At 55.5% G+C, this 24430-nt stretch overlaps 1 protein-coding gene across 2 annotated transcripts in view; it reads left to right on the forward strand.

The window, feature by feature from the left end:
- SRRM3 (serine/arginine repetitive matrix 3) overlaps positions 1-24430 on the forward strand; it is a 53514-nt gene that overhangs the window by 13121 nt on the left and 15963 nt on the right. For both annotated transcript variants that reach the window (XM_053930214.1, XM_053930224.1), the window contains exons 2-8: positions 7068-7332; positions 13536-13637; positions 21580-21708; positions 21794-21871; positions 22332-22361; positions 22819-22881; positions 23003-23038. In XM_053930214.1, the coding sequence (XP_053786189.1) occupies positions 7100-7332; positions 13536-13637; positions 21580-21708; positions 21794-21871; positions 22332-22361; positions 22819-22881; positions 23003-23038 (671 nt within the window). In that variant the 5' untranslated portion in view covers positions 7068-7099. The remainder of the gene's footprint in view (positions 1-7067; positions 7333-13535; positions 13638-21579; positions 21709-21793; positions 21872-22331; positions 22362-22818; positions 22882-23002; positions 23039-24430) is intronic.

Genomic DNA, 24430 nt, shown 5'->3' on the forward strand with positions numbered 1-24430 from the left:
CCTCACATGGGGCAACTCGTCTTCCACAAGGCCAGTTCAAACACCGATGCCTTTGTGAAGCCTCCCCTGACCATCCCAGGCCAAGCTGACCTTCTCTGGTCTTTTATTTGCTCCCCAGCACCAGGTCAGGGTGTGGGAAGAAGGTGTAATTAGAATCTGTCTTCACGACAAGCTTGTTACTGAAAGAATAAATGACCCCACCACACTGCGAGGTAGAGTGTTGGCTTTACGGATAACGGAGAACATTGAGGCTCAGGGGGTTTAATGACTTTCCCTGATCACCCAGGCAGAAGTGGTAGAGCCAGAGTTCAAGCTCAAGTCCTCTGACTCCAAATCCAGTGCTCCTCATCCACCCCGCCCCACCCCCTGTTTTCCTGGGCCTGGGGGAGGCAACAGAAAGGCCTTAGTAGCAAGAATGCAGTTAAATTGTGTGTGGCTGTGGGTCGAGGGCTTACTTGAAGCTGTGGGAACCTGTATATTCAGGGGTGTGGAGGCCTTGAGTCCCGGCATTATCACTGAGGAGGTGAGGTAGGTCTCTGGCAGATTGGGACAGGGAAAGGGGCCCCTGGGGACTGAGTGCTGCCCCTCGCTGAGAGAGGTTTCTGAGCCCCGGGAGCAAAGGGGGGCCCTTGGGTTGGTGCCATGAGGTGCTGGGAGTGAGATGGGGAGGGGAGGAGTTTGCTGAGGCCAGCAGTAGGAAAGTGGCCCCTGTCCCCTCAGCCATCTCCTCAGAATGACACCCGCAGCCTGCCCTGAGCTCCTGCTTTTGCTCTTTCCTCCCGCCAAGAGCAACTCAGTCTCTAGCTATGTCAGGACAATTCCCAAATCAGGCCCAACCTCAGCCTCCTGAGTGCCAGGTCCATGATCTGAGACCCCAGACGTCTTCCCATGGATGTCTGGGGACTCCTTACACCCACATGTCCAATACAGGACAGTCACCACTGACAAATAACAATGACCACCAGTACCATTTATGAGACATCCCATTGCGTGCTAGGCACCGTGGTACCATTTCACATGTATTCGTTCTCTGCCACAAACCTGCGGAGGGTGTTGTTATTGGCTCCATTTTACAGGCAAGGAAACTGAGGCACAGAGTTTAAGTCACATGACAAGGCCCCTCAGGTTATGAGTTCCCAAAGAGCATACCCCTCAAAACAGGGTTCCCCGGGGCAAAGCCCAATCTCCCCCTCGACCACATATGTCATCCACTGCTCACCCTTCCAGATCTGGCCAGGTCGCTACCGCTCTGAGAATCCCACCTTCTGAGCCCCAGAATGAGTGATGATCTCATTAGCTGTGAGGCCTCCGTGCCGTGCCTGTCAGCAGACTGGACTCCGCAGTACAGATGGACTGTTTCACCTTCAGTTAATCTCTACCAGCAGGGCTGGACCTGCAGGTACCAGCAGCCAGACTGTTCCATCCTGCACTCGGCCAGGTCTGCTCAGGGGACCCAGGCTTGGGCCGGGGAGTCGGAGGCAAGCCCAGGGACTCAGCCATGAGGCTTGGAAATCAGGGGTCTGGCTCTTTAACCACTTAGATCTGCATGACTTAATCTGCACAAGGGTTTGGCAGGCCCAGCATCTGGGCTTGCCCTTGGGACCTGACCCAGTGCTGGGGACAGCCGTGGGCTGAGCTCTGAGGATGGCTGCTGTGGCCCTGCCTACATGGGCAGGAAGGTGCGGGCTGAAAGCTTGGCGGTATACATATGTAATTAGCACTACCAGGGCAAGGAAGGAGCTGTGGGGTCTGAGACCAGCCCCCGCTCCCCGCATTGTCCAGGAGACCAGGAGACACTTCTTTAGGGTCTCCCAGCCAATCAGCGGTAGAAAAAAGACTTTCTCTCCAAAGACAGTGTCAGTGTCCCCAGGGACTCCGGCAAGTTAGGGTCAGGGTTAGGGTTGTGGCTCTAGATGTCACATCTGCCTGCTTGACCCTCACAAGCTCCTCACCCTTAACACACTCTCAGTCTGCCCTCCGTGTTCCCCATCACAGCAAATGGCTGCACCATCCACCTGGTCACCCAAGCCAGCATCGTCCAAGACGCCGCCCCCCACCCCACATCCAGTCATGTTTTGCCAAGTCTGTCTATTTCTTTTCTTTTCTAAAGTCTGCCTGTTTCTTGGATTCTGCTCAGGCCTCACCTGCCCCGGTGTCCCTGCCTCCAGCCATCCCACCCCCTCTGGGAAGCCTACCCTGAGCACCCAGGCAAAGCTGCAAACACTCCTCAAATTTTGTTTTATCACACTACACCCGATACCTGTTGGTTTCCCAAAGCAGCCTGTAGCTCCCAGGGGGCCAGGATGGGGGCTTGTTCACCTTGAGATCCTCCGCCTTCCACAGGGTGGGGCCCTGAGTAGATGCTGGGTGAGTGTTTGCGTGAGTGTAGTGTCCCCTCCTGGTTGAGCAGCTCCTGCAATGGGAACTCACTCACCCCGGGGACGGACTGAACTGCTGAGGGTTTCTTGCGGAGAGGGGGGTTAAGATTACATTGTTAGGGAGAAAATTCTGTCCTGGACTTAGCTGAAGTCCACTCTAGATGACTTCCCTGCAGGAATTCTGGCTTCGTCTTTCGGAACAAAGGCCTGCAGTCACGAGTCTCTGAGGGGGAGCGCGACAGCGGGAGAGATTGGCTGGGGCCTCGCTCCTCTCTCCGCGGTCGCGGTCGGAGGGAAGCACTCGGGAACTTGTTAGAAATGCCAGTGCTGGGCATTCCGCTGAGTCAGGACCTCGGCGACCGCGGGCGGGGCAGCTGCCTGTGCTGTAACTAGCCCTCCAGGCGACTCCGACGCCTGATAAAACTCGAGAACCGCTGTCCCTGTCCCGACGGGCTCCCAAGTGCTGGTCGGTGGTCCATATCATAATCGCCTGGGGAACGCTAACAGTGTCACTGGCAGAGATCTTGACGCAGCGTCCCGGCAGAGATCTTGACGGTCTGGGGTGCGTCCCGGTAGTATTGATACATAAAACATCAAACACTCGGTTAAGTTTGATTTCAGACAAACAGTGATTTTTTTTTTTTTTTTTTTTTGGTATAAGTATGTCCCAAACATGAAATTCATGAAATTCAAATCTAATTTAACTTCACATTCCACATTTTTATTTGCCAAGTCTGGCAACCCTACCTATTTCTTACAAGTTTCCCAGCAGATTCAGCCAGGTTTGGCCTACATCCCCTGCAATCCTCCAAATATTGACAGACAGGGATTCTGGTCGCCTGTATATTCTCACCTCCTCATCCTACACATATTTTTGTCGATGGGGCATAAGATAACACGCAGTTTTGGCCCCCACATCACGATTGAGTCCCTGACCATTGAAAACCTCTAAATCCTTTCTATATACGCTGCTTCTGAACTCTGTCTACCCCACTCCGATTTTAGAGAGTTAGTTTGGGACCCAGCTTCAGAATGTGGCATTTCTCACTATCCTGTTTCACCTTCTCAGACTCCTCCATCCTTCCGGTCCGGTGAGTTCTTTCAGATTCTGACTCTGAATTTATGAGCCTTCTCAGGTGGTGTCCTCCGTGAATCTGATCGTCAGGTTGTTGAAGTTCCGTCCCGTCAATGGCGAGCATATCGGATCAGTGGTGCAGGACAGAGCCCTATGGTGCTCCATTTAAACACCTCCATCTACAGTGACACTGACTTATTAATTAGCTCTCTTGAACATGGGTCGATCTGTCCACCAATTACAACAGTGCAGAATATCAGTTCCCACCAGCACGATGTCTCTTTGCCTTATGGAAGCTCACAAGGATTCCGTAGAAGATGAGATGCCTCAAAGAGAGACCAGACCCTGTGCCTGCAGCATTAATAACTCCCTGGTTTGCTGGTCCAGCAACCCTAACTCGGAAAGAAGTGGGTTCAGTGTGCAATGACCCGTGGCTCTTCCACTACCGGTTCAAGGGTCATCCTTTTAATAACCTTTCTCAGATTCCAGCCTGGCACCCTCCCACTCACCAGAAGTTGGTAGAATCTGCCATCTGATCCAGTGAAAATGCAGACTGCCCCTGCCCCTGTCCCTTCACACCCCTCCCCTTTCCTTCTCAGGCATTCCTGAAAGATTGCCCCCAGCAGCCCAGCAGTCTCACCCAGACGTTCTCCTGGTGCTGGAGGTAGAATTTCTCAGGGTCTGGGGATCTGAGTATGTTCAGAACTGTCCCCATCAGCTTCTTCCCTCCTGTCTTCAAGGAGCTTGGGCCAAGTTCTAGGGTGAGCCTGCGGAGCAGCGTAGCTGAGGGCTTGGCTCCTCCATGGCTCTCGCTGGGCCTGAGCTCTTTCTCCCCACACCTTCAGTGTGTCTCCTGCATTGCCAGGCTCTGAGGAGCTGAATGAAGGGGTAGTCCACTCTCAAAGGGTTCACAGACTAGAACAGGGCTCAGATGAAAACAACATGCTGAACCTCAGTATCTAAATAGGTGAGGACAAAAGCAGTGGGAGTCAAGGAGGGAAGGACTCATCCTTCCTCAGGAGGGAGGAAGGCTTCCCAGGGGAGATGACATTTGGGCTGGGCCCTGAAGGATGAGTAGAAGCTCCCCAGATGAAGAAGAGAACAGGTATTCCAGCGCCAAGGAACCACATGGGCAAAAGCACAAAGGAGCATTGTGCTTGTTTGGGAACAGATGACAGAGGCCGAAGGGCTGTACGTTGGTTGCAGGATGAGGCGGAGCAGGGGATGAAGCTGTGAGATCACGTAAGGCAAAACGCGGCGCAGTCCCGCAGGCTGTATTGAGACCCTGCCGGGTATTCCTCCATCCCCCCTCCCACTGTAATTGTTTTCCATTTGTTCTGTCCATATGCACTGAGCTCCACCTGCGCAGGCACCTTGCTGGCACTAGGGAGCAGAAAACTAAACTGCGCCAAGCCCAGGGGAGCCAGGCCTGTGAGCCCACAGTGGGTGACAACAGTGAGTGGCAAGGGCTCTGGGCGGGCTAAGGGAAGGCTTCCAGAAGGTGGTGATGCCTATGAGCAGTGACTCTGAGGACATGCGGGAGTCAGAAGAGTGTCCCAGGGAAAGGGAGAAGTAAATGAAAGGCCTGGAGGAAAGAAAGGGGGAGAACCTGCTGAGAAGGGGGTGGGCTACAACTAGACAGAAAGGCAGGCCATGTTGTGAATTTAAACCAAGGTGATGGGAAGCCACTACAGGTTGTTAATCAGGGCATGACATGTCTGGTTTGCTCCTGGACTGACCTCCCAGGGTGCTGATACAGGATGGACAGAGGGCAGGGGGCAGGCAGGACACTGAGACCAGAGAGGACCACAGTGAGGGGCTTGGACTGAGAAGATAATAGGAGTGGAGGAAGTGAATAAATGTGAGCCATGTTGGGAAGAGGGGGTGAGGAACCAAACTTGATGACGGGTGAGCTCTAGTGGGCCAGGGCAGTGGAGGTCTCCAAACTCCATACATGTCCCTGGCTCAGGTGACCAACATATGGAGGGGTCACCTGTGAGCCAAGCACCATGGCTAAGGCAGGTGGGGAGCAGGGTTCCCAGAGCTCTGTGAGGGGACTGGGGAGTGGGTGATGCTTATGGGGTACTCCAGGAGAAGCCCTGGTGGAGCTGGGGTACAGAGGTGGGATAGGGAGCGGCAGGACACCTGCAGGGTTTGGGGTGGAGAGAGGCTAAAAGAACAGCTTTGGTCTGTAAACCCCCAAGAGCCCTCCTCTCCTGAAGAGTCTGGATGACGCTTCCAGGCACAGGTGGCGATCAGAGGGTCAGAGGGCAGTAGGGTCACAAAGCAAGGAGGAGAGGAGTCTGGCCTAGAACACAGGGACTTGGGACTTAAGGGGATGGACATATAAAGGACGTTATGTCATCATCACCACTGGCACTCTGTCCCCTTCAGAGCCCCTAGTGCCTTTCACAGTCCCTCTCTCTCTTCTCTGCCTTCCAGTCTCTGTGGCTCTGAGTGCCCCACACTCCCATCACTCTGAGGCCAGTAAGGAGAGTGTGCGTTGGGGGTTGTGTGCAGGGAAGGTCCATCCAGGATGTCCAGACATACCCGATCTCTTCTCCTCCCACCTCCCTCCACCCTTTCCCTCCCTCCCATCCCACACCCTGGAAAGGAGGCCTCCCTGTTGCTTAGCAACTAGCAGAGCCTTGGAGAAAGAAAATGGAAATAGCTCAGGAGGTGCCTCCCCCTGTTAAGACGGGTCCTTGGTGTGTATGTATGTGCACACACACACACGTGCCAGCACAAATGCATGCACATGCTCTACTTTGGGCCTAGAGTGGAGCTAGGGCGTCTTACCTCCCAAGCTATGCTGACTCCCATGTCTCCTGGAGCCTGGAGGAGGATGTGCCTGCCTGGAAAACTAACATCAGTGCCACTTTGGGTCACATCCTCAGAAGCAGTGTTTCCAGAACAAAGGAGGGGACAGTCCTGTAGGCTTCAATCTGGATCAGGCCCCCACCTGGACTGTCGGCTTTGGAGCAGTCCACCAAGTCCAAGTGGGAACTGAAAACTACATCTGTGGTGGAAATGCCCCTGAGCCTGAAGCAGGCTCTGTCTTCCCATCTCTGCAGGGCTGCCCTGGGAGCAGACTGGGAGGTGGGACCACCCGTGGTCTGTGGTCCCGCCAGACAGAGCCAGGGCAGTGAGTGTCTTGGAAATGAGCCTGAAGGAAAAACAGGAATAAAACTGACAAATTTTCCCGGAACCAATTTGATTGCCTGGGGAGTTGCAAACAGGTGTGCAGGTAGGGGCTAGGCAGTCAGGCCCAGGAATTGGCACAAGGCAGAGAGGGTTTCCCTAGGTGGTTACTAGGTCCCTGAAAATGACTCCATTCCAAGCCAAGGGCACTTAGAGACCATCTATAGTCCCGTGTGCCTGCATTCATTCACCTTACAGATGGGGAAAGCCCAATGTCCAATCCCCCCTCATGCTCTGAGGTGTGACCCAAAGGTGCAAACCCGCCATCTACCCCCCTCCTCAGCCTGGAGGGAAGCGGATTAGAGCCCTGAGTGGACCTTTAAATCTCCAGGATTAACCCACGCAGAGAGGAGATTAGCAGGTGGCCGAGAGGTAACTATCCCGCCTCGTGTCTGTGTCTATCTATCCCACAGGGCCAACACCAGCGGCTCCGGGGACAGCCGCTATGTCCTCCACCGTTAACAACGGGGCGGCCAGCATGCCGTCCCCGCCTGATGCTGCGAACGGCTTCCCGCAGCCGGGCGCCTCCTCCGGGAGCTGGCCGCGGGCCGAGGAGGACCTGCGGGCAGCGGAGCCAGGCCTGGTGAAGCGCGCACATCGCGAGATCCTGGACCACGAGCGCAAGCGGCGCGTGGAGCTTAAGTGCATGGAGCTGCAGGAGATGATGGAGGAGCAGGGGTGAGCACGCTGCGGGGCCGGAATTGGGCTGCGGGATAGGGCGTTCGTGCGGGGGTGGGGGGGGGGGGGACGGGCGGGGCGGTGCTGGGGCCGAGGGCGGAGCCAAGCCAGCGTGGGGAGCCCTGGAGCCGAGTCAGGCAAGGGATGGGAGTCCCAACCTGTCAGAATGGAACCATTGCAAGCCCAGAGGAACTTTTATTCATTTATTAGTTTATTCAACCAACAAAATGTCTTGAACACTGTGGCAAGCTCTGAACTGGGCTCAGATTCACATAAGCTCAGCAGACACAGTTCATGCCTTCCAAGAAACATCCAGTCCAGTCCAGTGGAGGAGAGAAGCATGTAAACATAGGTGACAACTCAAGACCTCTATAAAATGGGTGGATCGAGCTGCCTGGACTCTGCCGAGCACGTGCAGCAGCCAATCGGAAAGCGCAATGGACCAGGAATTCTGCTGGCAGCCAGAAGCTTAGGTTTCACCCTCTCTAGTTCAGAATAAGTCGCAGGGGCACACAAGTGTGCTGAGCGCTGTGCTGGGCAATGCTGGGCCCCAGAGTTGGATTGGAGTTGCTTCCTCAAAGTCCATCCCCATCTCAGAAAAGAAACAAGCATGTTAACAACCAACTCCATCACAAAACAGATTAGAATCACGGTTATAGGACAGGACAGGAGAGGGCCAAGGGCTTCAGGAGCTCACAGGAGAGATTCTGGTATGAGAAGACACTTGAATGGCCTTTGAAGGATGAGTAGTAACTTGTCTGGCTGAGAAGGAGGAGCTGGGAGGGACTTCCCTCGCAAGTCTGGTGGAGATGGGACAGCCCTCACACGTGGAGCTGAAGGCAAAGAAACTGAGAACAAACCTACCCAGGGCTGCAGCCCCAGGGAAAGCTGGTAGCCCCAAGGCTCCCTTTTGCACGTGCCCTGAGTATAGTACTTTGAAACGAGTGGGCTGGCCGTGGAGGGAGACCAATTGGGAGCCGGCCCACCCATTGGACACGCACTGTCCGTGAGTTGAGAAATCTGAAAGCCAATGCATGGGCTTGGGCCCGGAGCCACATCAGGGCAGTCAGCCTGCATGCAGCAGTCCTTCCAAACCATGCTTTGTTTTGTCTGTTGTCAGCAGAAAGCCAAGACATGGCTCACTGTCCCTGTGAAGCCCAGGAAGACACTAAGGCTCCAACAGAGATAGTCACCAGGAGCAGGCCATCAGGAAGGCCATCAGAAAGGCAGGCCAAGGCCACCTGTGCTGTTTATAAGGGAAAGAAAGGGGCACAGGGACCTGGTGTTCACCTCCAACTGGGAACCAGGTTGGGGAGGGGAGGGTCTCTGCAGAGAGAGATGGATGGATGTGGACTCCTGAAAACAGACCAAAAGGAGGCTTCCAGCTGGCAGATGGAAAGAGGTTTGATGTGGAAAGAGGAGATGAAATCCCCAGGGTAGGGTTGAGTAGGGGGTAGGATGGAGTACCCTTCTGCAGAGAGAGCCCCAGGGCCTTAAACCTGCAAATCCTGCTGAGGTGGTTGAGTACAGGAGAGAAGGGAGTGGGGTTTTGGGAATTGAAGGGCATGACTGGGACAAAAGAGGGTGCGCCAGCTTTTTGGGCTTTACTCTTGGAAACTGCACCCTCCCTCTCTCAGAGCCCCACTCTCTTCCTGAGCACCTCTCCCCTCCCAGAGGCCCCTCCTCTTCACTGAACCTTCCATTCTGAAAGCCCTCCCCCTCCAGAGCCCTTCTTTCAGGGCACCCCTGGGCACCTCCTTCACGGAGCTCCTATTCCTCCCCAAGCCTTCTCCGCCCCGCCCCACCCCCAGCTGAATCTCTTCCTCCATGAGCCCTGGCCCCTCACTGCACTTGGGAGGACCTTTACCAGACGAGGGCAGCCTCAGGCGGAAGGGATGGCACTTGGTCGTGTCCTTGGTGTCGGCCCCCAGGCATCAAGGATCCTGCGCCTCTCTGGGAAGCACCTACTAAGTCTCCAGATATTCAATCAGGGCCCCTTCCCCTCCCCCAAGCCATCACGGCAGGTGCTTTCCAGTCACCATCCTCCTCCCCTCCCATCTCTCAGTGGCAGCCTCCAGGGGGGGAAGGGCACAGCCTCTTTGAAACCCAACAATCCAACCTTCCAGCCCAGGCCTGTGACCTTGGGCAAGCCACAGTTGCTCACCTGTAAGATCGGGGCACCTGCCTTCCAGAATCGTTCTGAGGGTCCTGTGGACTAAAGCATGTATAGGGCTCCTCTGCCCACAGCCAGTTCCCAGAAGGTGCTCCTCAAACACTAGGGACCCTTGCCCTGTTATCAAATTCAGTCATTAATATCCATTTCTGGAAACACTGGTTCATTCGCATTTATTTACCAGGTTCCCAGACATTTGACAAATATTCCCACTAGTCACAGGAACACACATTCTTTGGCCCCATTAAAAAGCAATTCCTCCCTTAATATTGATGGATGGCTGGCTAACTCACTGGTGATGGATGCTGCATTTCGAATCACCTTCCAGGGTAGCCTCTGTGTACAGCCTGCAATCTCCGTGGGGGTGGGGACAGAGCCCTCAGCCTGCGCAATGTGATACTCCCCCCCACCCCAAATATCCCCCCACCCGGGCCCTTTCTTGTGTGACGCAATGATAATGGTGGTGGTGGCAGCGGACTCTGCCCCTGGCCCTCCCCTCTCCCTCTTCTGTTTCCTTTTCTGCAAAATCCCAACAGTGAGGCCACCCGCCCTCCTCAGAGCTACTGTGAAAATCAAGTCAACAAATTAATGACCAAGGAAGGGACTATCTAGGAGCTGTGGGTCTGGTCAGGGACAGGCAGAATGAAACATTTTCTACTCTGGGGACCTCTTTTAAAATACGGTGTCTCCTCAACCCACCCCAGCCCTGAGGGCAACCCAGGAAGTCTCCAAATTGACAACAAATTTGGCTTGTCCTTCCCATACAGTGAAGAGTAGGCAGGGAGAGAGATGTCATTGTCCTCCCCATCCCCACTCACCTGTCCAAGCTCTTGGCTTTTAGTGTGAGGCTCTGGCCAATGCCAGCCAGGCCTCCTGCATGGCCATAACTTGGCCAACGCTGCCATCCCACAGAGCTGGGGTGGTTGGGTACCGGCCTCCCGTTTTAGCCTTTGCCTCCTGGGGCTGGAGAGAGAAGAGGCCCAGGTGATTCCTGACCTGGAACCCTCTGCTCCCACCACTCTGGAACAAAAACTCCTCAATCACTACAGTTTATTGAGTGCCTACTATGTGTTGTGTAAAGAACCTTCTATCTCCTTTAATCCTATGACAACATTAAAAGGCAAGTTACTACTCCATTTCCCAGATGTATGGGCCACGGCTAGAAGTATATCCAAGATCTCAAAGCTAGAAAGTGGCGGGGGGTGGGGTGGGGGCGGGGTGCCAGGACTCAAAAATAGGACTACCTGGCTCTCCTGCCTCACCCCTTAATTGCTGGCCTCAGCTGAGGGGGTTGACTTCAAGAGGTATGAGGGGAGTGGAGTCTTGGATGAGGTGGCCACACTTGCGACCTCTTTTCCCAGTAATCAGATGTTATCCTTGGGTCCCCAGCTTCTCCCAGCATGAAACCCTGGGGCACAGTGTGGTCCTCCCCAAGACTCCAAGCTGGTTCAATCCAGCCCCCCAGCCCCCCAATGACAGGTGCTGGAGTTAGTCATCTTGCCTGAAACCTGCCAGCTTGGGGGTGAGCCCCTTGGTGGTGAGCCCCAAGTCCCTGCACATGCCCTATTCCAGGTCATAATGAAACCCACCTCCCAGCCTGACGTGCTCCATAGGCCCCCAGCATGGGACTTGCACCCTGGCCTGGAGCCCCTACTACCCAGCAGGGGACTTGGCCATTCTCTTGGGTCATCTCCTCCCCAACCCTGCCACATCCAGTGCCCTATGCCAATGGTCCAGCCAGCCTGCGTCTCCCTCCCAGGAGTCTATGAGCCAGGGGCTGAGCAGTTTTGAAGGGCCTATGCTATTTGTCTCTGTGCTGGTGACAATGACAAGCTGATGTCCTGAGGAGGTGAGATGGGGGAGCAGTTCCTCTGTGTCTCCACTGCTCAGAGAGAGGCCACCATCCCTTCTTCCTGGGCACCAGGCCAGGCCAGCCCAGCCCTCTGAGGGCTCTGCACTGACCAACACACGAGGACAGCGACCCTCCAGCTGAATGCTAAGCAGGGACGGAGGCGGACACCATGGGCCCAGGCCCAGAGCCCGGCGAAGCTGGGTTAAAGGTGTCAGTACAGTGCAGCCTGAGCACCATCCCCCACACACAGCCTCCCTGAGGTGGGGGTGGGGAGTTGGGAGACATGGGCCTCTCCCCTGCCAGGCAGGATTCAACCCTCCCTATGGTGGGCCCCACAGGTGCCTGAACCTGCAGAGGATCAGACTGAGCTGGGGGTCAGAGGACACCTGGTTAAAAAGCTGTGCTCCTCATCTACCCCTGCCCCCAATATTTTCAATAGGTCCCCGAGCTCCAGCCATTGTCCCAGCTAGTCAGTTTTTGTCCACTTCTTCCCCTCCATCCTCGGGCCCACCCTCTAGCTCTGACCTGGCCATCTCCTGCTGAAGCCCTGCAGCAGCCCAGTGCTAGCTCCCTGCCTTCAGGTCCTCTCCTCTAGCCTCACAGCCGCCAAAGCCGTCTTTCCAAAATAAAAATCCAACCTTCAAACTCTCTGATGCCTCTCCATCACCAGTCACTCATTTATCAAAAATGTGGGGTGCCACATGTGCAAGCAAGGTGCCAGGTGCTGGGGACCCAATGGAAATCCAGACAGACGAGGCCCCTGCCATCAGGGACCTCCCTGGCCCCTGCGAACACAGAGGAGTCAACGGATAATGACTAGCACAGGAAACACCTGCCTGGATCCAGGAGGTACAGGTTGCTATGGAAACACAAACATCACACCTAGCCTGATCAGAGGGTATCCATGCTGTTGTAAACATCTTATGAGTCACATCTTTGTGCTTAGCCTCAGGGTAAACCTGGAAGTTAATTTCTGAGTCAAAGGGTTTGTTTATTTTTTTAAGGCTTTTGAAAAGAATTGTGAAATTGCTCTCTTAAAAGGCAGGGTCACTCCACACATGCTTGTTGAAGAAGGGGAGATAAGGATTGAGGAGAGAAGGGTGAAGGAAGGATATGGTCCCCAAGGGGGAAGGATGTACTGTTTCCATGAGCAGGCTGTGTGGGGAGTGCCGGGCCTGCAGCATGGACGGGGGTGAGTGGGAAATGGGTGACAGAGACAAGACAGGACCCCCGTTCTATTTGCCACCTTGTTTTCTGTCTGGGACAATGACCTGCAGCCCACGAGGGAAAGAGGGTGGGGGACAGGGACCCCCAGATTCATTCAGCAGCAGCCACTGGATACCTGCTATGTCCCTGGCACAGGGCAAGGGCCGAATGAGCAAAGACCCCCCGCCTGGGCAGCGTGGACACAGGGGAAAATGCCGCCGGGGGAAATGCCAGAGGAGCTGAAAGGCCCGGGCAGCGGCTGCCACAGCGGTGCGCAGTGAGAGAGGATGAGGCCTCACTCCAGTGTGTGGGAGCAAGGATGAACAGCAGAAAATTCTGGACTTCGGTCACTAGCCTAAGACTTGGACCAGGGAGGGAGGGAGAAGGGAGTAAAGAAGTGCAGAACTTCCATCCAGGCCCAGGTTTCTTCCACACCCCGCCCCCACCAGTGCAGAGGGAAACAAGGGATCTAGCACTGGGGGCCCCAGCAAGCCACTTGGTAGCCTTGATCTTGCAGAGATGGCGAAGCCCTAAGCACCTCCCAAGGCTATTGTGGGGATGAGATGTCCTTGAGGCTGGGAAAGCAGAAAAAGCCATGAATTCTCACTTCTCCCTAAAACGTATCCAGGGAGCGACTATAGTCTGGATGTGGGAGGGAGGCCTGACCTCGGGTGTGGGGGGCAGTCAGGAAGAAAGGGCAGCCTCACCTAGTTGATCTCCCCTCCTCTGGGAACAACTCCTTTAGTTTATTTGTTTGTTTGGCTGGTAGGCTTCTTTGTTCAGTTGGTTGGTTGGCTGCTTTGGTGCAAACTGGGCAGGCCTTGAGCTGCCCCAGCGCTGAGAGCCTTGCTCAGACAGGCCATCCCCCGCTGGAAAGTGCTCTTGTGACCGAGGCTGGGGGACGAGGAGTGGCACAGGCAGGAAGGGAACGAAGCTAGGAGAGCAGCCCTCACGCTTCCTGCATGCCTGCAGGTATTCCGAGGAGGAGACCCGACAGAAGGTCAGGACTTTCCGGCAGATGCTGATGGAGAAGGAGGGAATGCTCACCAGAGACGACCGGCCTGGAGGCCACATGTGAGTGCGGCCTGTGTGGGGGCAGGGGAGGGGAGGGTGCAGGCACAGGCAACAGCTGGGTGCCGGAGGGGTCTTTCCAAAGGCTCCTTCTGGGGTTGGGGTGGTGGGTGCAAGGAAGATGAGGAGAGAGATGGGGACTCTGTCCACTGGGAGCTTCAGCCCAGTCCGGGCACCGGGCCATTACCGGGAACCTGCCCCTGCTCCCTGGGGGAGGCAGCCAGATCTCAGCTGAGGGAATCACAGGCTGCAGATCAGGAAACCTGAGAAATGTCCTGACCCCAGTGTTGTCACAGGCTGACAGTGTGACCCCGGGCTAGTCCCTCTGTCTTAACTCTTGCCATCACAATAGCCTCCACAGTAAACTCATACCCTGGAAAGTAAGAACCAACTCACCAATGCCACTGCTAGCATGGCCAAAGTCCTGCCAGGGAAGAGAGCATGAGCTGGGAGTGGGGGTGTCACATCTCCACACCTGTCGCAGGACAGGAGGCGCACTGGTGTGGGTAAACAGGGGAGTTACAGGGATATCAACTTTGTCTCAGGTTAGAGAACTGGGAGCCACTCAGAATTATGCAAAATGGAGCAGACTGCCATAGGAGGGTGGGGCAGCCTGTCCCTGGGAGTGTCCAGGTATGCTGGATGGCCAGATGCCTGGCAGGCAGTGTGCACTGAGGGACTGTCATTGAATCCACTCTGCTCCATCTTCCCTTTGCAAAGCCTGAGTGTCCCCACCCCATTCTGGCACTCCCTGCTTCTCTGGCTGGAAGTAAAACTGAGGCAGGGTCGGGGCTGGAGCCAACCCTGCAGGGCATTTCCTCCAGAGGAGGACTCCTCTGAAGGTCACCTGCCTTTTCTTCCTCCACCCAGTGCGAGGGTGCGGGTGCGAGGCGCCCCCCTGGACACTGCCTGCCACCTTCCGGGCCCTCCCAGCTCAGGCCTGCTTTTCTTCCCTGCCCTGGGCTCCTTCCTCTCAATCTAGTTACTGTCCTTCAATTCTGCTTTCTCTTCCGGCTACCAGCCACACTTTTCTCTCCTTCCTCAATCAAATTTCCGTAGAGTGGGCAGCATGTATTGTCTCCACTTCCCAAAGCCAGGGAGATTTGGCTCCTGCCCCCACGACCCCCGTGACTGGCTCAGACTGTGGCCACCTGAATCCTGTTTACCATGGCGCATACTCCTCCGCAGGCCTGACCTCTCTGGCAGGTGCCACCATTTGCTTCCCCTTCCGGAAACCTACTTTTCCCTCTGGCTTCCAAGATGCGGTTCTCTGTGAACTCCTCCTGCCCCTCTGATGGCTGCTGCTGTCTCCCTCATTCCTGCCCGCTCCCCAGATGTTGGTGTCCCCTCCGGGTCCTGTCACGTGCCCAGGTCTCTTCCTGAGCAGTGAGGTCCCAGAGGTCTCCCTGAGGGATGTCATCCCTTCCAAAGCTGGAACTCTCCTGTTAGTTCATGATTTCCCGAACTTTTCCAGTAGTCTTGATCTGATCTTTTCTTGAGTGAATGATTGAAGCATTTAAGAACTGAGACACCCTGGGAGATATGCCATGGGGACATTGCCGTGTCACCATCATCGAAAGAAACGTCCTTGAGGATCTGTGCTGCATGCGGAACCCTGGGCTAGTGCGAGGAGGGGAGATGTGCCTCTTGCTCTCCGGGTAGAATCACAAACCTGAAACTTGAAACCAGAAATCGCTGGCAACTCCTGACAGTGTGGCCCCTTGAACCTTCCAGCATGTTCCGTAGGGGAACTGAGGGGGACAGGCTCCGCTGCCAGTCAGGGAAGGCTCCTTGGAAGAGGCAGCGTCCCAAAGCCTTGCCAATCAGGGAGGACTCCTGCTCTGGAGGGAGGGGAGCACATAGACTTGGCAGGGTCCTGGGACCCCACAACGTTAGCTCCAAAGCTTCGGTTTCCTCCTTTGCCCAGAGAAGGGGCTCAACCAGCAGGCTTCTTTTAGCTCGGGCAGCCCAAATGGTGTGGAAATAGCACGCCAAACGGTGACTGTAGCAAGCTGAGGAGCTGCTGGTGCGCTCTGGGCTAACTCAGAGGCTGGGCAGAGCTGTTTGTGGTGCTGAACCCAAGGCCTGAGGCAGAGAGGTGACAGATGGGTCGTGTGCATGCTTCCCTGTGGACCTTCACTCCTGAGCTCAGAGTGTGGGGTTGTGGAGGGAGAGTACCGGCTCTGCCGTCAGGGGCTCCCCGGAGCTACGAATCCCAGCTCCAGCGCACCCCAGCTGTGTGACCAGAGCAGGCCCTTACCTTCTCTGGGCCTCCACCTCTTTACTTACAGAATGGAGATATTAGTACCCACCTCACAGCACTGTTGAGGACATTAAATGAGACGGTGAACGTTGAGTGTGAGGAACAGCCACTAGCACACCTGGAAGTCTGAGGTCATGATCAGGTTCAAGTGAGGAACATCTTCTGGGTTGTCGACTGCTCCCTTCTTGTGTCCTCGCTTGGCGGAAAAAATGCTAGCTCTTGTCATTTTTTTTATACTTTATTTATTTATTTGAGAATGGGGAAGGGAGAGAGAAAGAGAGGAAGAGAAATATCAACGCGTGGTTGCCTCTCACATGCCCCCCACTGGGGACCTGGCCCGCAACCCAGGCATGTGCCCTGACTGGGAATCGAACAGGCGACTCTTTGCTTCACAGTCCAGCGATCAATCCACTGAGCCACACCAGCCAGGGCTCTCTTGTCTCTTCTTATACGGGCACTACTCCCATTCATGAGAGCTCCACCCTCATGACCTAATCACCTCCCATAGGCCCTGTCCCCTTACACCATCACATTGGGATTAGAGTTTCAGCACATGAATGTGGGACAAACATTCGGTCTGTAACATGCACGATTCCCCCCTGATCACAGGCAGGCCTGGCAAGGGCGAGTACTAGGTTGACCTTAGCTCATTCTTCTCTGCCTGGGTGTCGCCCCCCTCTCTGCCAACTGTGGGATTCTCTCAGGGATCCATGAAGCCCTCTGACCACCCAGCAGGCCCCGCGCTCATGCCTTTGCCTTCCTGACCCTGATACCCCACACCCACTCGCAGCCTGTAATTTGAGATGTGGAGAAATTCAATGCCCTCTCAGCAAGATGACAAAGAGGAGCCAGCTGAAGGGTCTACACCAAGCGTGTGTGTGTGTGTGTGTGTGTGTGTGTCTGTCTGTCTGTCTGATTTTTAACTCTCTATGGGCCGTAAGAGCCCATGACACCTCGGAAAGGATCTCAGCAGGGACAGCGTCACTCCCAGAGCTTTTTATTCCCAGGGATCATCCTTCTTTCTTAAGTTAATGCACTGGCTCCAGTGACAGTCTCTTGTGACAGTCCCATCTCCAGTCTGCCCTCATACTGGATACCAGCACACCACAGTGCTGCAGCATCTGGATGTGATCCCACAGGTGGCGGGAGCCAGTGGAAGGCTTCTCGAGGTGTGATGTGGTCAGACAGGTGTTTGGGGACTTTCCCCTTTGGACCATGATCAATTGGGTGAAACTGCAGGGAGCCCCATGGGGCAGGAGGCTCCCTATCCTGAGGGAGAGGTGATGGCAACGAGGAGTCAGGTCCCAGAGACACGGAGAGAGGACAAGCTTTTGTCCTTAAAAATGATTGTTGTGGGCAGCCCTATGTTGCCCCAGAGACCTTCTGTGGGTTCCCCATCATCCATCCATCAAGTCTGGACCCCCTGGCCTGGCATTCAAGGCCTCCACAGACTAGACCCAGCCTGGTCTCCCACTCTCGGCATCATACAGCAGCCAGCCTGGCCTGCCGGCAGTGCCCAGCTATACCCTGCGTGCTTTCACTCCCGTGTCTTTTCTCGTGCTGGGCCCTCAGCCTGAAACACCCAAGCCCCTCTGCACGGGTTCACAACACCCCACCATCCAAGGCTGCCTCTAAAAACCACTTTGCACGTATTCCCAGGGTAAAAGTAAAACCTTCTCTTCTTTGGAATGCACATTTTCTTTACGTTTTTGTGGCTTCTGTCAGTTTGTTTTTTGTTTTTTCACTGTAATAGACAATGACAACTTTTAAGAATAACTGTTTTGCCCTGGCTGGTGTGGCTCAGTGGGTTGCGTGCCAGCCTATGAACCAAAAGGTCGCCAATTCAATTCCCAGTCTAGGGCACATGCCTGGGTTTTGGGCCAGGTCCCCTGTAGGGGGCGCTCAAGAGGCAACCACACATTGATGTCTCTCTCCTTCCCTTCCCCTCTCTCTAAAAATAAATAAATCTTCAAAAAAATAATCATTGTTTTCATATAACAAAATGTTTGGGAGAAAGGGTTTATAGAAAACAAAATTCATAAGCTACTTGCTAACACAGTGAGCAAATTCATCCTTTTTTCCCCCTTATGCATCTAATTTTATATGGAGTGTGACCTCTCTGTGCCTCTTTCTTTTATCTGTAAGATGGGAATATTAATGGTGGTGCCCACATCAGAGGCTTGTTCTGAGCATTAAATGATTAAATGAGATAAATACATATAAAGTGCTTAAAATAGTACCGGGCACCTGCATTAGTAATTACAGTGTGCACGGTGTCATATTTTTGCCCTGCATTTTGAGGACATAGAAGAGAGGCCCCAGGCCTAACTCATCCCTGTTTCTGCCACCACTACCTGCCACCCCCTCCCGCAGGCCCCTGGCAGGCCTGGCACACTGAGTGAATGAGCAGAGAGGGCAGAGCCTTTGCCTGGGACCTGCCCTTCTCTGTCTGGGCTCATTCATCTGTCAATTGGCCATTATGCTCCTGGCTAATAGGAAACAGAACCAGTTAATTAGCAAAACTGCTGGCGCGAAGAGGAGCATGTGACAGGCGCTCCCTTCCCAGGTCAGAACCTCGCCCATGGTGGCTGGTCCAGCGCGTGTCCTGTGCTGTGCTCAACCTCAATATGTTCTTGGTCCCTCTGCAGTGGACTCTTTGGCCTGCTTTGGTGAACCCTCTGAGGCTTGGTTTGTTCTGTCACAGGGAGGAACGCCTCCCCTGCCCATTCCATGGACGTAGTGAGAAGTAAACTAGATCACAAACATGAACTTAAGAGCAGGAAATGTTAAACAAATCTAGAGAACGGTACACACCCCCACGACTGTGTCTATAAAGTAGGGAGAGGACAGCTGAGCTAACATCGACAGCAGGGGAGCCCAGCCAGCTGGGTCAACGGCTGTCCTGTTTGCACATGACTTCTCCAAGCCAAGTTCATAGGTGAACTCACACTCTTTACTCAAAGGTCCCAAAACCATAGGGGATGTTCCTTTCCCTCTTTGGGCCTCAGTTTTCTCATCTGTAAAAGGGGGGGGTTCAATTTCTCCAAGTGGCTCTGTATGAGATTTGTGAACAGTTGAGAACTTATTAAGCATTAGAAAACATTAGTTAATTAGTGATACTGTCACCCAGGAAAGACAGGACAGGAAAACTCTGGGAGATTTTGCAAAGTACATGTAGTTGTACCAACCCCACAAAATTAGCAAAAGGGGTCACAGCCTATTCTTATTGATATCCCTGGAACTCCCAGGACAAGTCTTACCAGAAGGTTCTGAGACCTTTGTGCCTGCCCCTGAGCCTGCTACTTGTAGCCTGTGCCTTTTCTCAAGTAAACCTCTCGGAAGGGACTAAAGAATGAGAACAGCCAAATGATAAGGCCTCAGGGAGGCAGGATGGGTGGAGGGGAGGGGGTTCTGTCCTTGGGACAGAGGAAGAAAGGAAAGATGTCCCCAGGGTGCGGCCAGCCCACTAAGGAGGGCACAGTGAGGGGAAGGAGGAGCTCAGTGAGGGTCTAGACTGCATGGTTAACTCAGCTGAGATGTTAGGAGGCAAGAAAGGGTCCCTGCAGAAGGCAGTGACCAAACTCAGCTATTTTATTTTAAGAATAACCGTCCTCATTTTTGTGCCTGGATAAAGGGAAGCCCCTCCTCCCGCTGGCTTATCCATACAATGTTGGAGTGCCCTTAAGTTTTGCTGAAGACTATGTTTCCTGTATCAGGCAGGCACTTGTGTGGCTAAAGGCTGTGTGGGGTGACAGGCCCTGGGAGCGTGGGGTGTTGACTAGGCCGAGGAGTTGGAGACTTCAGGGACAGGGACAGGAGGTGGGAGGCCACTGACTTCAGAAAGAGAGTGTGGGGAGGAGCACAGAGGTTTGAGTGAAAGGCCACGGGGGCGTTTAACTCCGTGGGGGTGGGGAAATGACAAGAGCCCCTCCTCCATCACCTCAGAAGAGCCTCCTGTAACACCTGGATGACTTCAAGGCTGCCAGGGACAGGTTGGTGTTTGGGGATTGAATGGCATTATTGAGATTCAAGATTAGCAGATCAGTGGGCACTCTGCTGGAGATTTGACCCTGAAAATTCCTTTATCTCAGTAGCTGTGGTCTGCCTTCCTTGTCCTCTATCTCTTTCACAGAGGCCCCCTTCTAACAGGGGCGACCAGGGGTGGGACAGCAGGAGCTTCAAACACAGAAGCTCACTTAATCCTCTCCTCAAAGGGGATATGCTCTTCCTCAGTGGATGATGGATAAGGGCCTTGAGGCTCGGTGAACTTGGTCGTGCCTAGGTTCAGAGCTGTCTGCGTGAATCCAAAGCTCATGTTATGCTTTTAATACTCTGCCATCCAATCCAAGTCCTGGCCTCCCTCTCTCAGGGCAGGGAAAGAATGAGCCAGGTGAATGGCACCCAGGAGTGCGGGTAATTAAAACCAGGGCTGAGCCTCCATGCAGAAGGGGCCCTGAGCCAGCATGAAGTGAAAAATGGAGGTGGGGGGCCACCACCCTGGAGCTGGGCTTTTGGAGGGTCACTTCTGGGCTGTTCAGTAAAAAACAAAGTTGCACAGCACCCGTGACCTCCCGGAACTCTTCCAGCAGCCCTGTAACAGTTATCGCTGCCATCTTAGAGAAGAGGCTCAGAGGGGGGAGCGACAGGCCCAAGGTCACACTCAGGGACAGTGCACAATGAAGGCACTATTGCAGCTTCACAAACTCATGTGCTTGCCTTAAGCCCAGCTACCTTTTGGGGAAAAAAAGCATCATTCTTTGAAGTGCTCACGGGGTGCAAACATCTGGCGGAAGAAGGCTGGGGACTCCTGAACCAGGAGCAAGGACAGGACCTGGTCCCTGCTGAGTGTAGGGGAGCGCTCTGCAAGATGGATGGGGAGCATCCAAGGCAGTCCGAGTACTGGGGCCTGCGCCTGCTGCCGCCAGGCAGTGATGGATGACAGCCTGGCAAGCAGGAGAAGAGCAAGGAGGCCTCCCGAGGCTGGAGGCTGCGGAGAGGAGGGCGAGGAGAAGCTATGAATATTTCAGAGAGGCGGCCAGGGCTGGAGGAAGGAGGGGTGCGGAGGAGGGAGACAGGCGGTGCGCCGGGGGAGGCGGCTCAGGGACTAGGACAGCTGGGCTAAGGAAAGCTGTATCAGTGATGGGGGCTCAGCGAGGGACAAGGAGGGCTGGAGGGGCGGAGTGGGCTTAGAGATGGGAGAGGGGCTGGGGAATAAGGCAGGGACGTTACAGGGGTCGGGGATGCATGAAAGCGGATCGGTGAGGGGAAAGGGGGCTGGGTGAGAGGGTGTAATGAATGGGACTAAGGGACAAAGAATCAGTGCGGGGAGGGGACTTAATGAGGAGAGGGGCCTCACTCAGGAGGAGGGGGCCCAATACTGAGAGAAGGAAAACTTGGAATAGGAAATTAGAGGCGGAAGGCCTCGGTGCTCTTCTTTCCGTTTTGCAAAATAGGGCACCGTTAAGGCTGGGGCGGGGGACTGGAAGGAAGGCTCCCGGTTGGATTCCCCAAATCCCCGCCTGACAGTCTAGGGGTAGAGGCTGCAGACCCCGGACCCGGCCGCACCCTCCCCCCCTACTTTGGACCCTTCGGGGCGGACCAGGCCTGGGGCGCTGCGCTGAGAAAGGGCACAGAGAAGGCCTGCCCTCGGGGGCAGGTGCTGAGCTTCCCTGTCGCCGGCAGCGTGGCGGAGACCCCGCGGCTGCCCGAAGGCGTCGAGCCGGGCCTGGATTACGCGCCCTTCGACGAAGAGGACGGTCCGGTGGACTGCGACTGCCCGGCCGCCTGCTACCGTGGGCACCGGGGGTACAGGTCAGCGCCCGGCGCGGCGGGGGTGAACAGGGCCGCTGTGCGGGGCCGGGGCGGTCCCTCCCCCTCACCTCCCCTTCTCACCCAGGACCAAGCACTGGTCCAGCAGTTCGGCGTCGCCCCCTCCCAAGAAGAAGAAAAAGAAAGGCGGCCACCGGAGGAGCCGGTGAGAGCGCCGCCAGGCGGCGGGGAGCGGGAGGGGCACGCTGGGGCCCCCCAGGTGTCTGCAGGGACCCAACGCTGCATTTGTGAGCCCGCCCTCTCTGAGCCCATCTGCCCTTATTAAATTTCTCTCCCTCACTGTGTTGCCCCCAACCTACTGAGTCCCTCCTTTTCGCCAAGTCCCCTCCCCTCACTGAGTGCCCCGCATGGTCACTCACCCGCTCCAGGCCCCAGAACTGGACACACTGACCCCGCCCCTGACTAGGTCCACCCGATGGGCACCCCTCCGCCCTTCCCCAGCAGTCTTGCCCTCACCGCCACAGTGTGCGTGGCCTGGGGAGGCGGGGTTTGGCAGGGTCTCCTCTGTGGTTCCTCCTCCCCTGTCCCGAGTGAGACCCTGGCAGATGTCTGGGAGCCCAACTAACCCCATCCAACTGTGTCCTTCTTTCTCCCCTGGCCCTCAGCAAAAAGAGGAGACTAGACTCCGAGTGCAGGTCAGTGATGAAGGCGGGCAAGAGTCAGAGGAGGGGCTGTGGGGAGGGGCTCTGTGGGAGGGTGAGATTCCAGGGCCGTCCTCCGGGGGCAGGAGGCCCGGTCTCTCAGGGCGTGGACCTTGGACACCACCAGCTTTTCCCCGCCAGAGGCCAGAAACCCCACCATTACGGCCTCTGTACTTTGGGCTTGAAACTGCCCTCTCATGCAATGCCCCGGGGGCTAGAAGGATGACCAGGGGGCAACACAGGCAGCTCCATCAGCTACCCTTAGAGATCTTGCAGACCCTCTGGGCCTCGGTTCACTCTGTATAACAGGCAGTTGACTTCATGGCCTGGAATCCCCTTTCCAGCTTTGATGCCCCAGGCACCCGGCTTCCCCTAGTCACTTCAGCTGTCCCTCCCTCCACCTCCCAGGCCCCAGTTCACTAGAGCCCACCTCCCCTCCCTTTGCCCGCAGCTGTGGGAGCTCCTCACCCCTGCGCAAGAAGAAGAAGAGTGTGAAGAAGCACCGCAGAGACAGGTACCCTTCCTTCCCTGGGGCCTCCTCTCACTTCCGGGGGGCCCAGGGCCAGAGCTATGCTGCTTGGGAGTCCCTGAGTCATCCCAGCTGGGCTCAAGAGAACTCTTTCACGGCCCCACAGGTCTGATTCTGGGTCCAGGAGGAAGAGACGGCACAGGTGAGCGGTGCCCCGTGCAGGCATGACAGGAGGGTATGGAGAGACGCTGTGCCCCCTGCAGAGACCAAAGCCCAAAGGAGAGGGGAACGGTTCTGAGGGTCCTGCCCTGCCCCACCCTCCCACTCCAGGGACTCCCCCTCAGAGCCAGGCAGGGGACTAAGGGTGGGGGAAGGAGGATGAAGGCCAGTTCTTTGCGATTCTTCCCTGCCCCGTGAGTCAACCTTAACAAGGGGACCCCAAGAATTTCCAGGCTACACAGCAGGTCCAGTGTCCAAGGGGTGTGTTTGTAGAGGTGTCAGTTAAGAAGGCAGAAGAATTGGAACTCCGGATTTGCAGGAAGAGGGCACGCCAGGCAGAAGGAAGCCTCAGTGAGTAGGAGACGGGGTGGGTGGCCTGTAGCTAGAGGTGGAGTATCTGAGGGGCAGGTGCCAGCCCCCAGCAGGCCTGACTGTTATGGAGTTGGCCTCCACATAGGCAGGGCTGAGAGCCAGCATGGGGCTCAAGCAGGACAGTGACTTCTTCAGGGTAGATTGGGAGAGAAGACAGGAGGAAGTGTAAGGCAGGAGCCCAGGCAGAAGCAGGAGTGGAGAAAGTAGAATCCTCAGCACGGAGGGAAAGATGTGTGGTGGTCACATACCCATGGTTGACGTGAGAGCGAGAGTCCCTCCCAGCAGCCCTGAGGAGGGAGAGTCCCCAGCTCCATCCCAGCAGTGGGAATTTGCCCGTGACCATTTGCCGGGTAGGGGAGAAGCCTAAATGAACACCTAATCCTGGCCCTCCAATATCTCCCTTCCCCTCCCGCAGTTCTTATAGGCCGGTGTGGGCCCCTGCTGCCCTCAGTAGTCACTATCAGTTTGCACAGATCCTCTGGCCAGCTCCCAGCAGTCCTGGGAAGGACCTAGAGAGGAGCTAGGCTAGAGAGCTCCAGATGGGGAAACTAAGGCCCAAAGCATGCAACGTGTGTTCTAGACCCAAACTTTTGCCCCTGCCCCACCCTCCCCAAACCTGCCCCCACTTTCTCTGCTCCCGTGAGAAACACCTTCCAATGTCTCTTAGCATCATCCCATTTTTGGTCAGAAGAAAGTATCTGTTTAGGACTAAAAGGATTGAGCCAGAATTTGGTGGCCTCAGGGGAGGGTGGGGCTGAGAGACCTATGGGACCAGGAAAGGGGGGAAAACCGCGGAGGGCTAATCATAAGGCTCTCAGTCCTTTTGTCAAAGGCTCTAGGCTGGAGCTCACCCCAGAGAGCTGGAGGGCCCCATCTGAGAAGACCTGGGGCACAAACGAAGTGTGGAGGGGCCACCCTCACCCCAGTAACTCATCAGAGGGCCTTTTCCTGACACTGATGCCAGAGGATAAGGGCAAGTCACTGTTCCTTCTGGATCTGTGGC

This window comes from Desmodus rotundus, chromosome 1 (assembly GCF_022682495.2).
Source record: "Desmodus rotundus isolate HL8 chromosome 1, HLdesRot8A.1, whole genome shotgun sequence".
Lineage (NCBI taxonomy): Eukaryota > Metazoa > Chordata > Mammalia > Chiroptera > Phyllostomidae > Desmodus > Desmodus rotundus.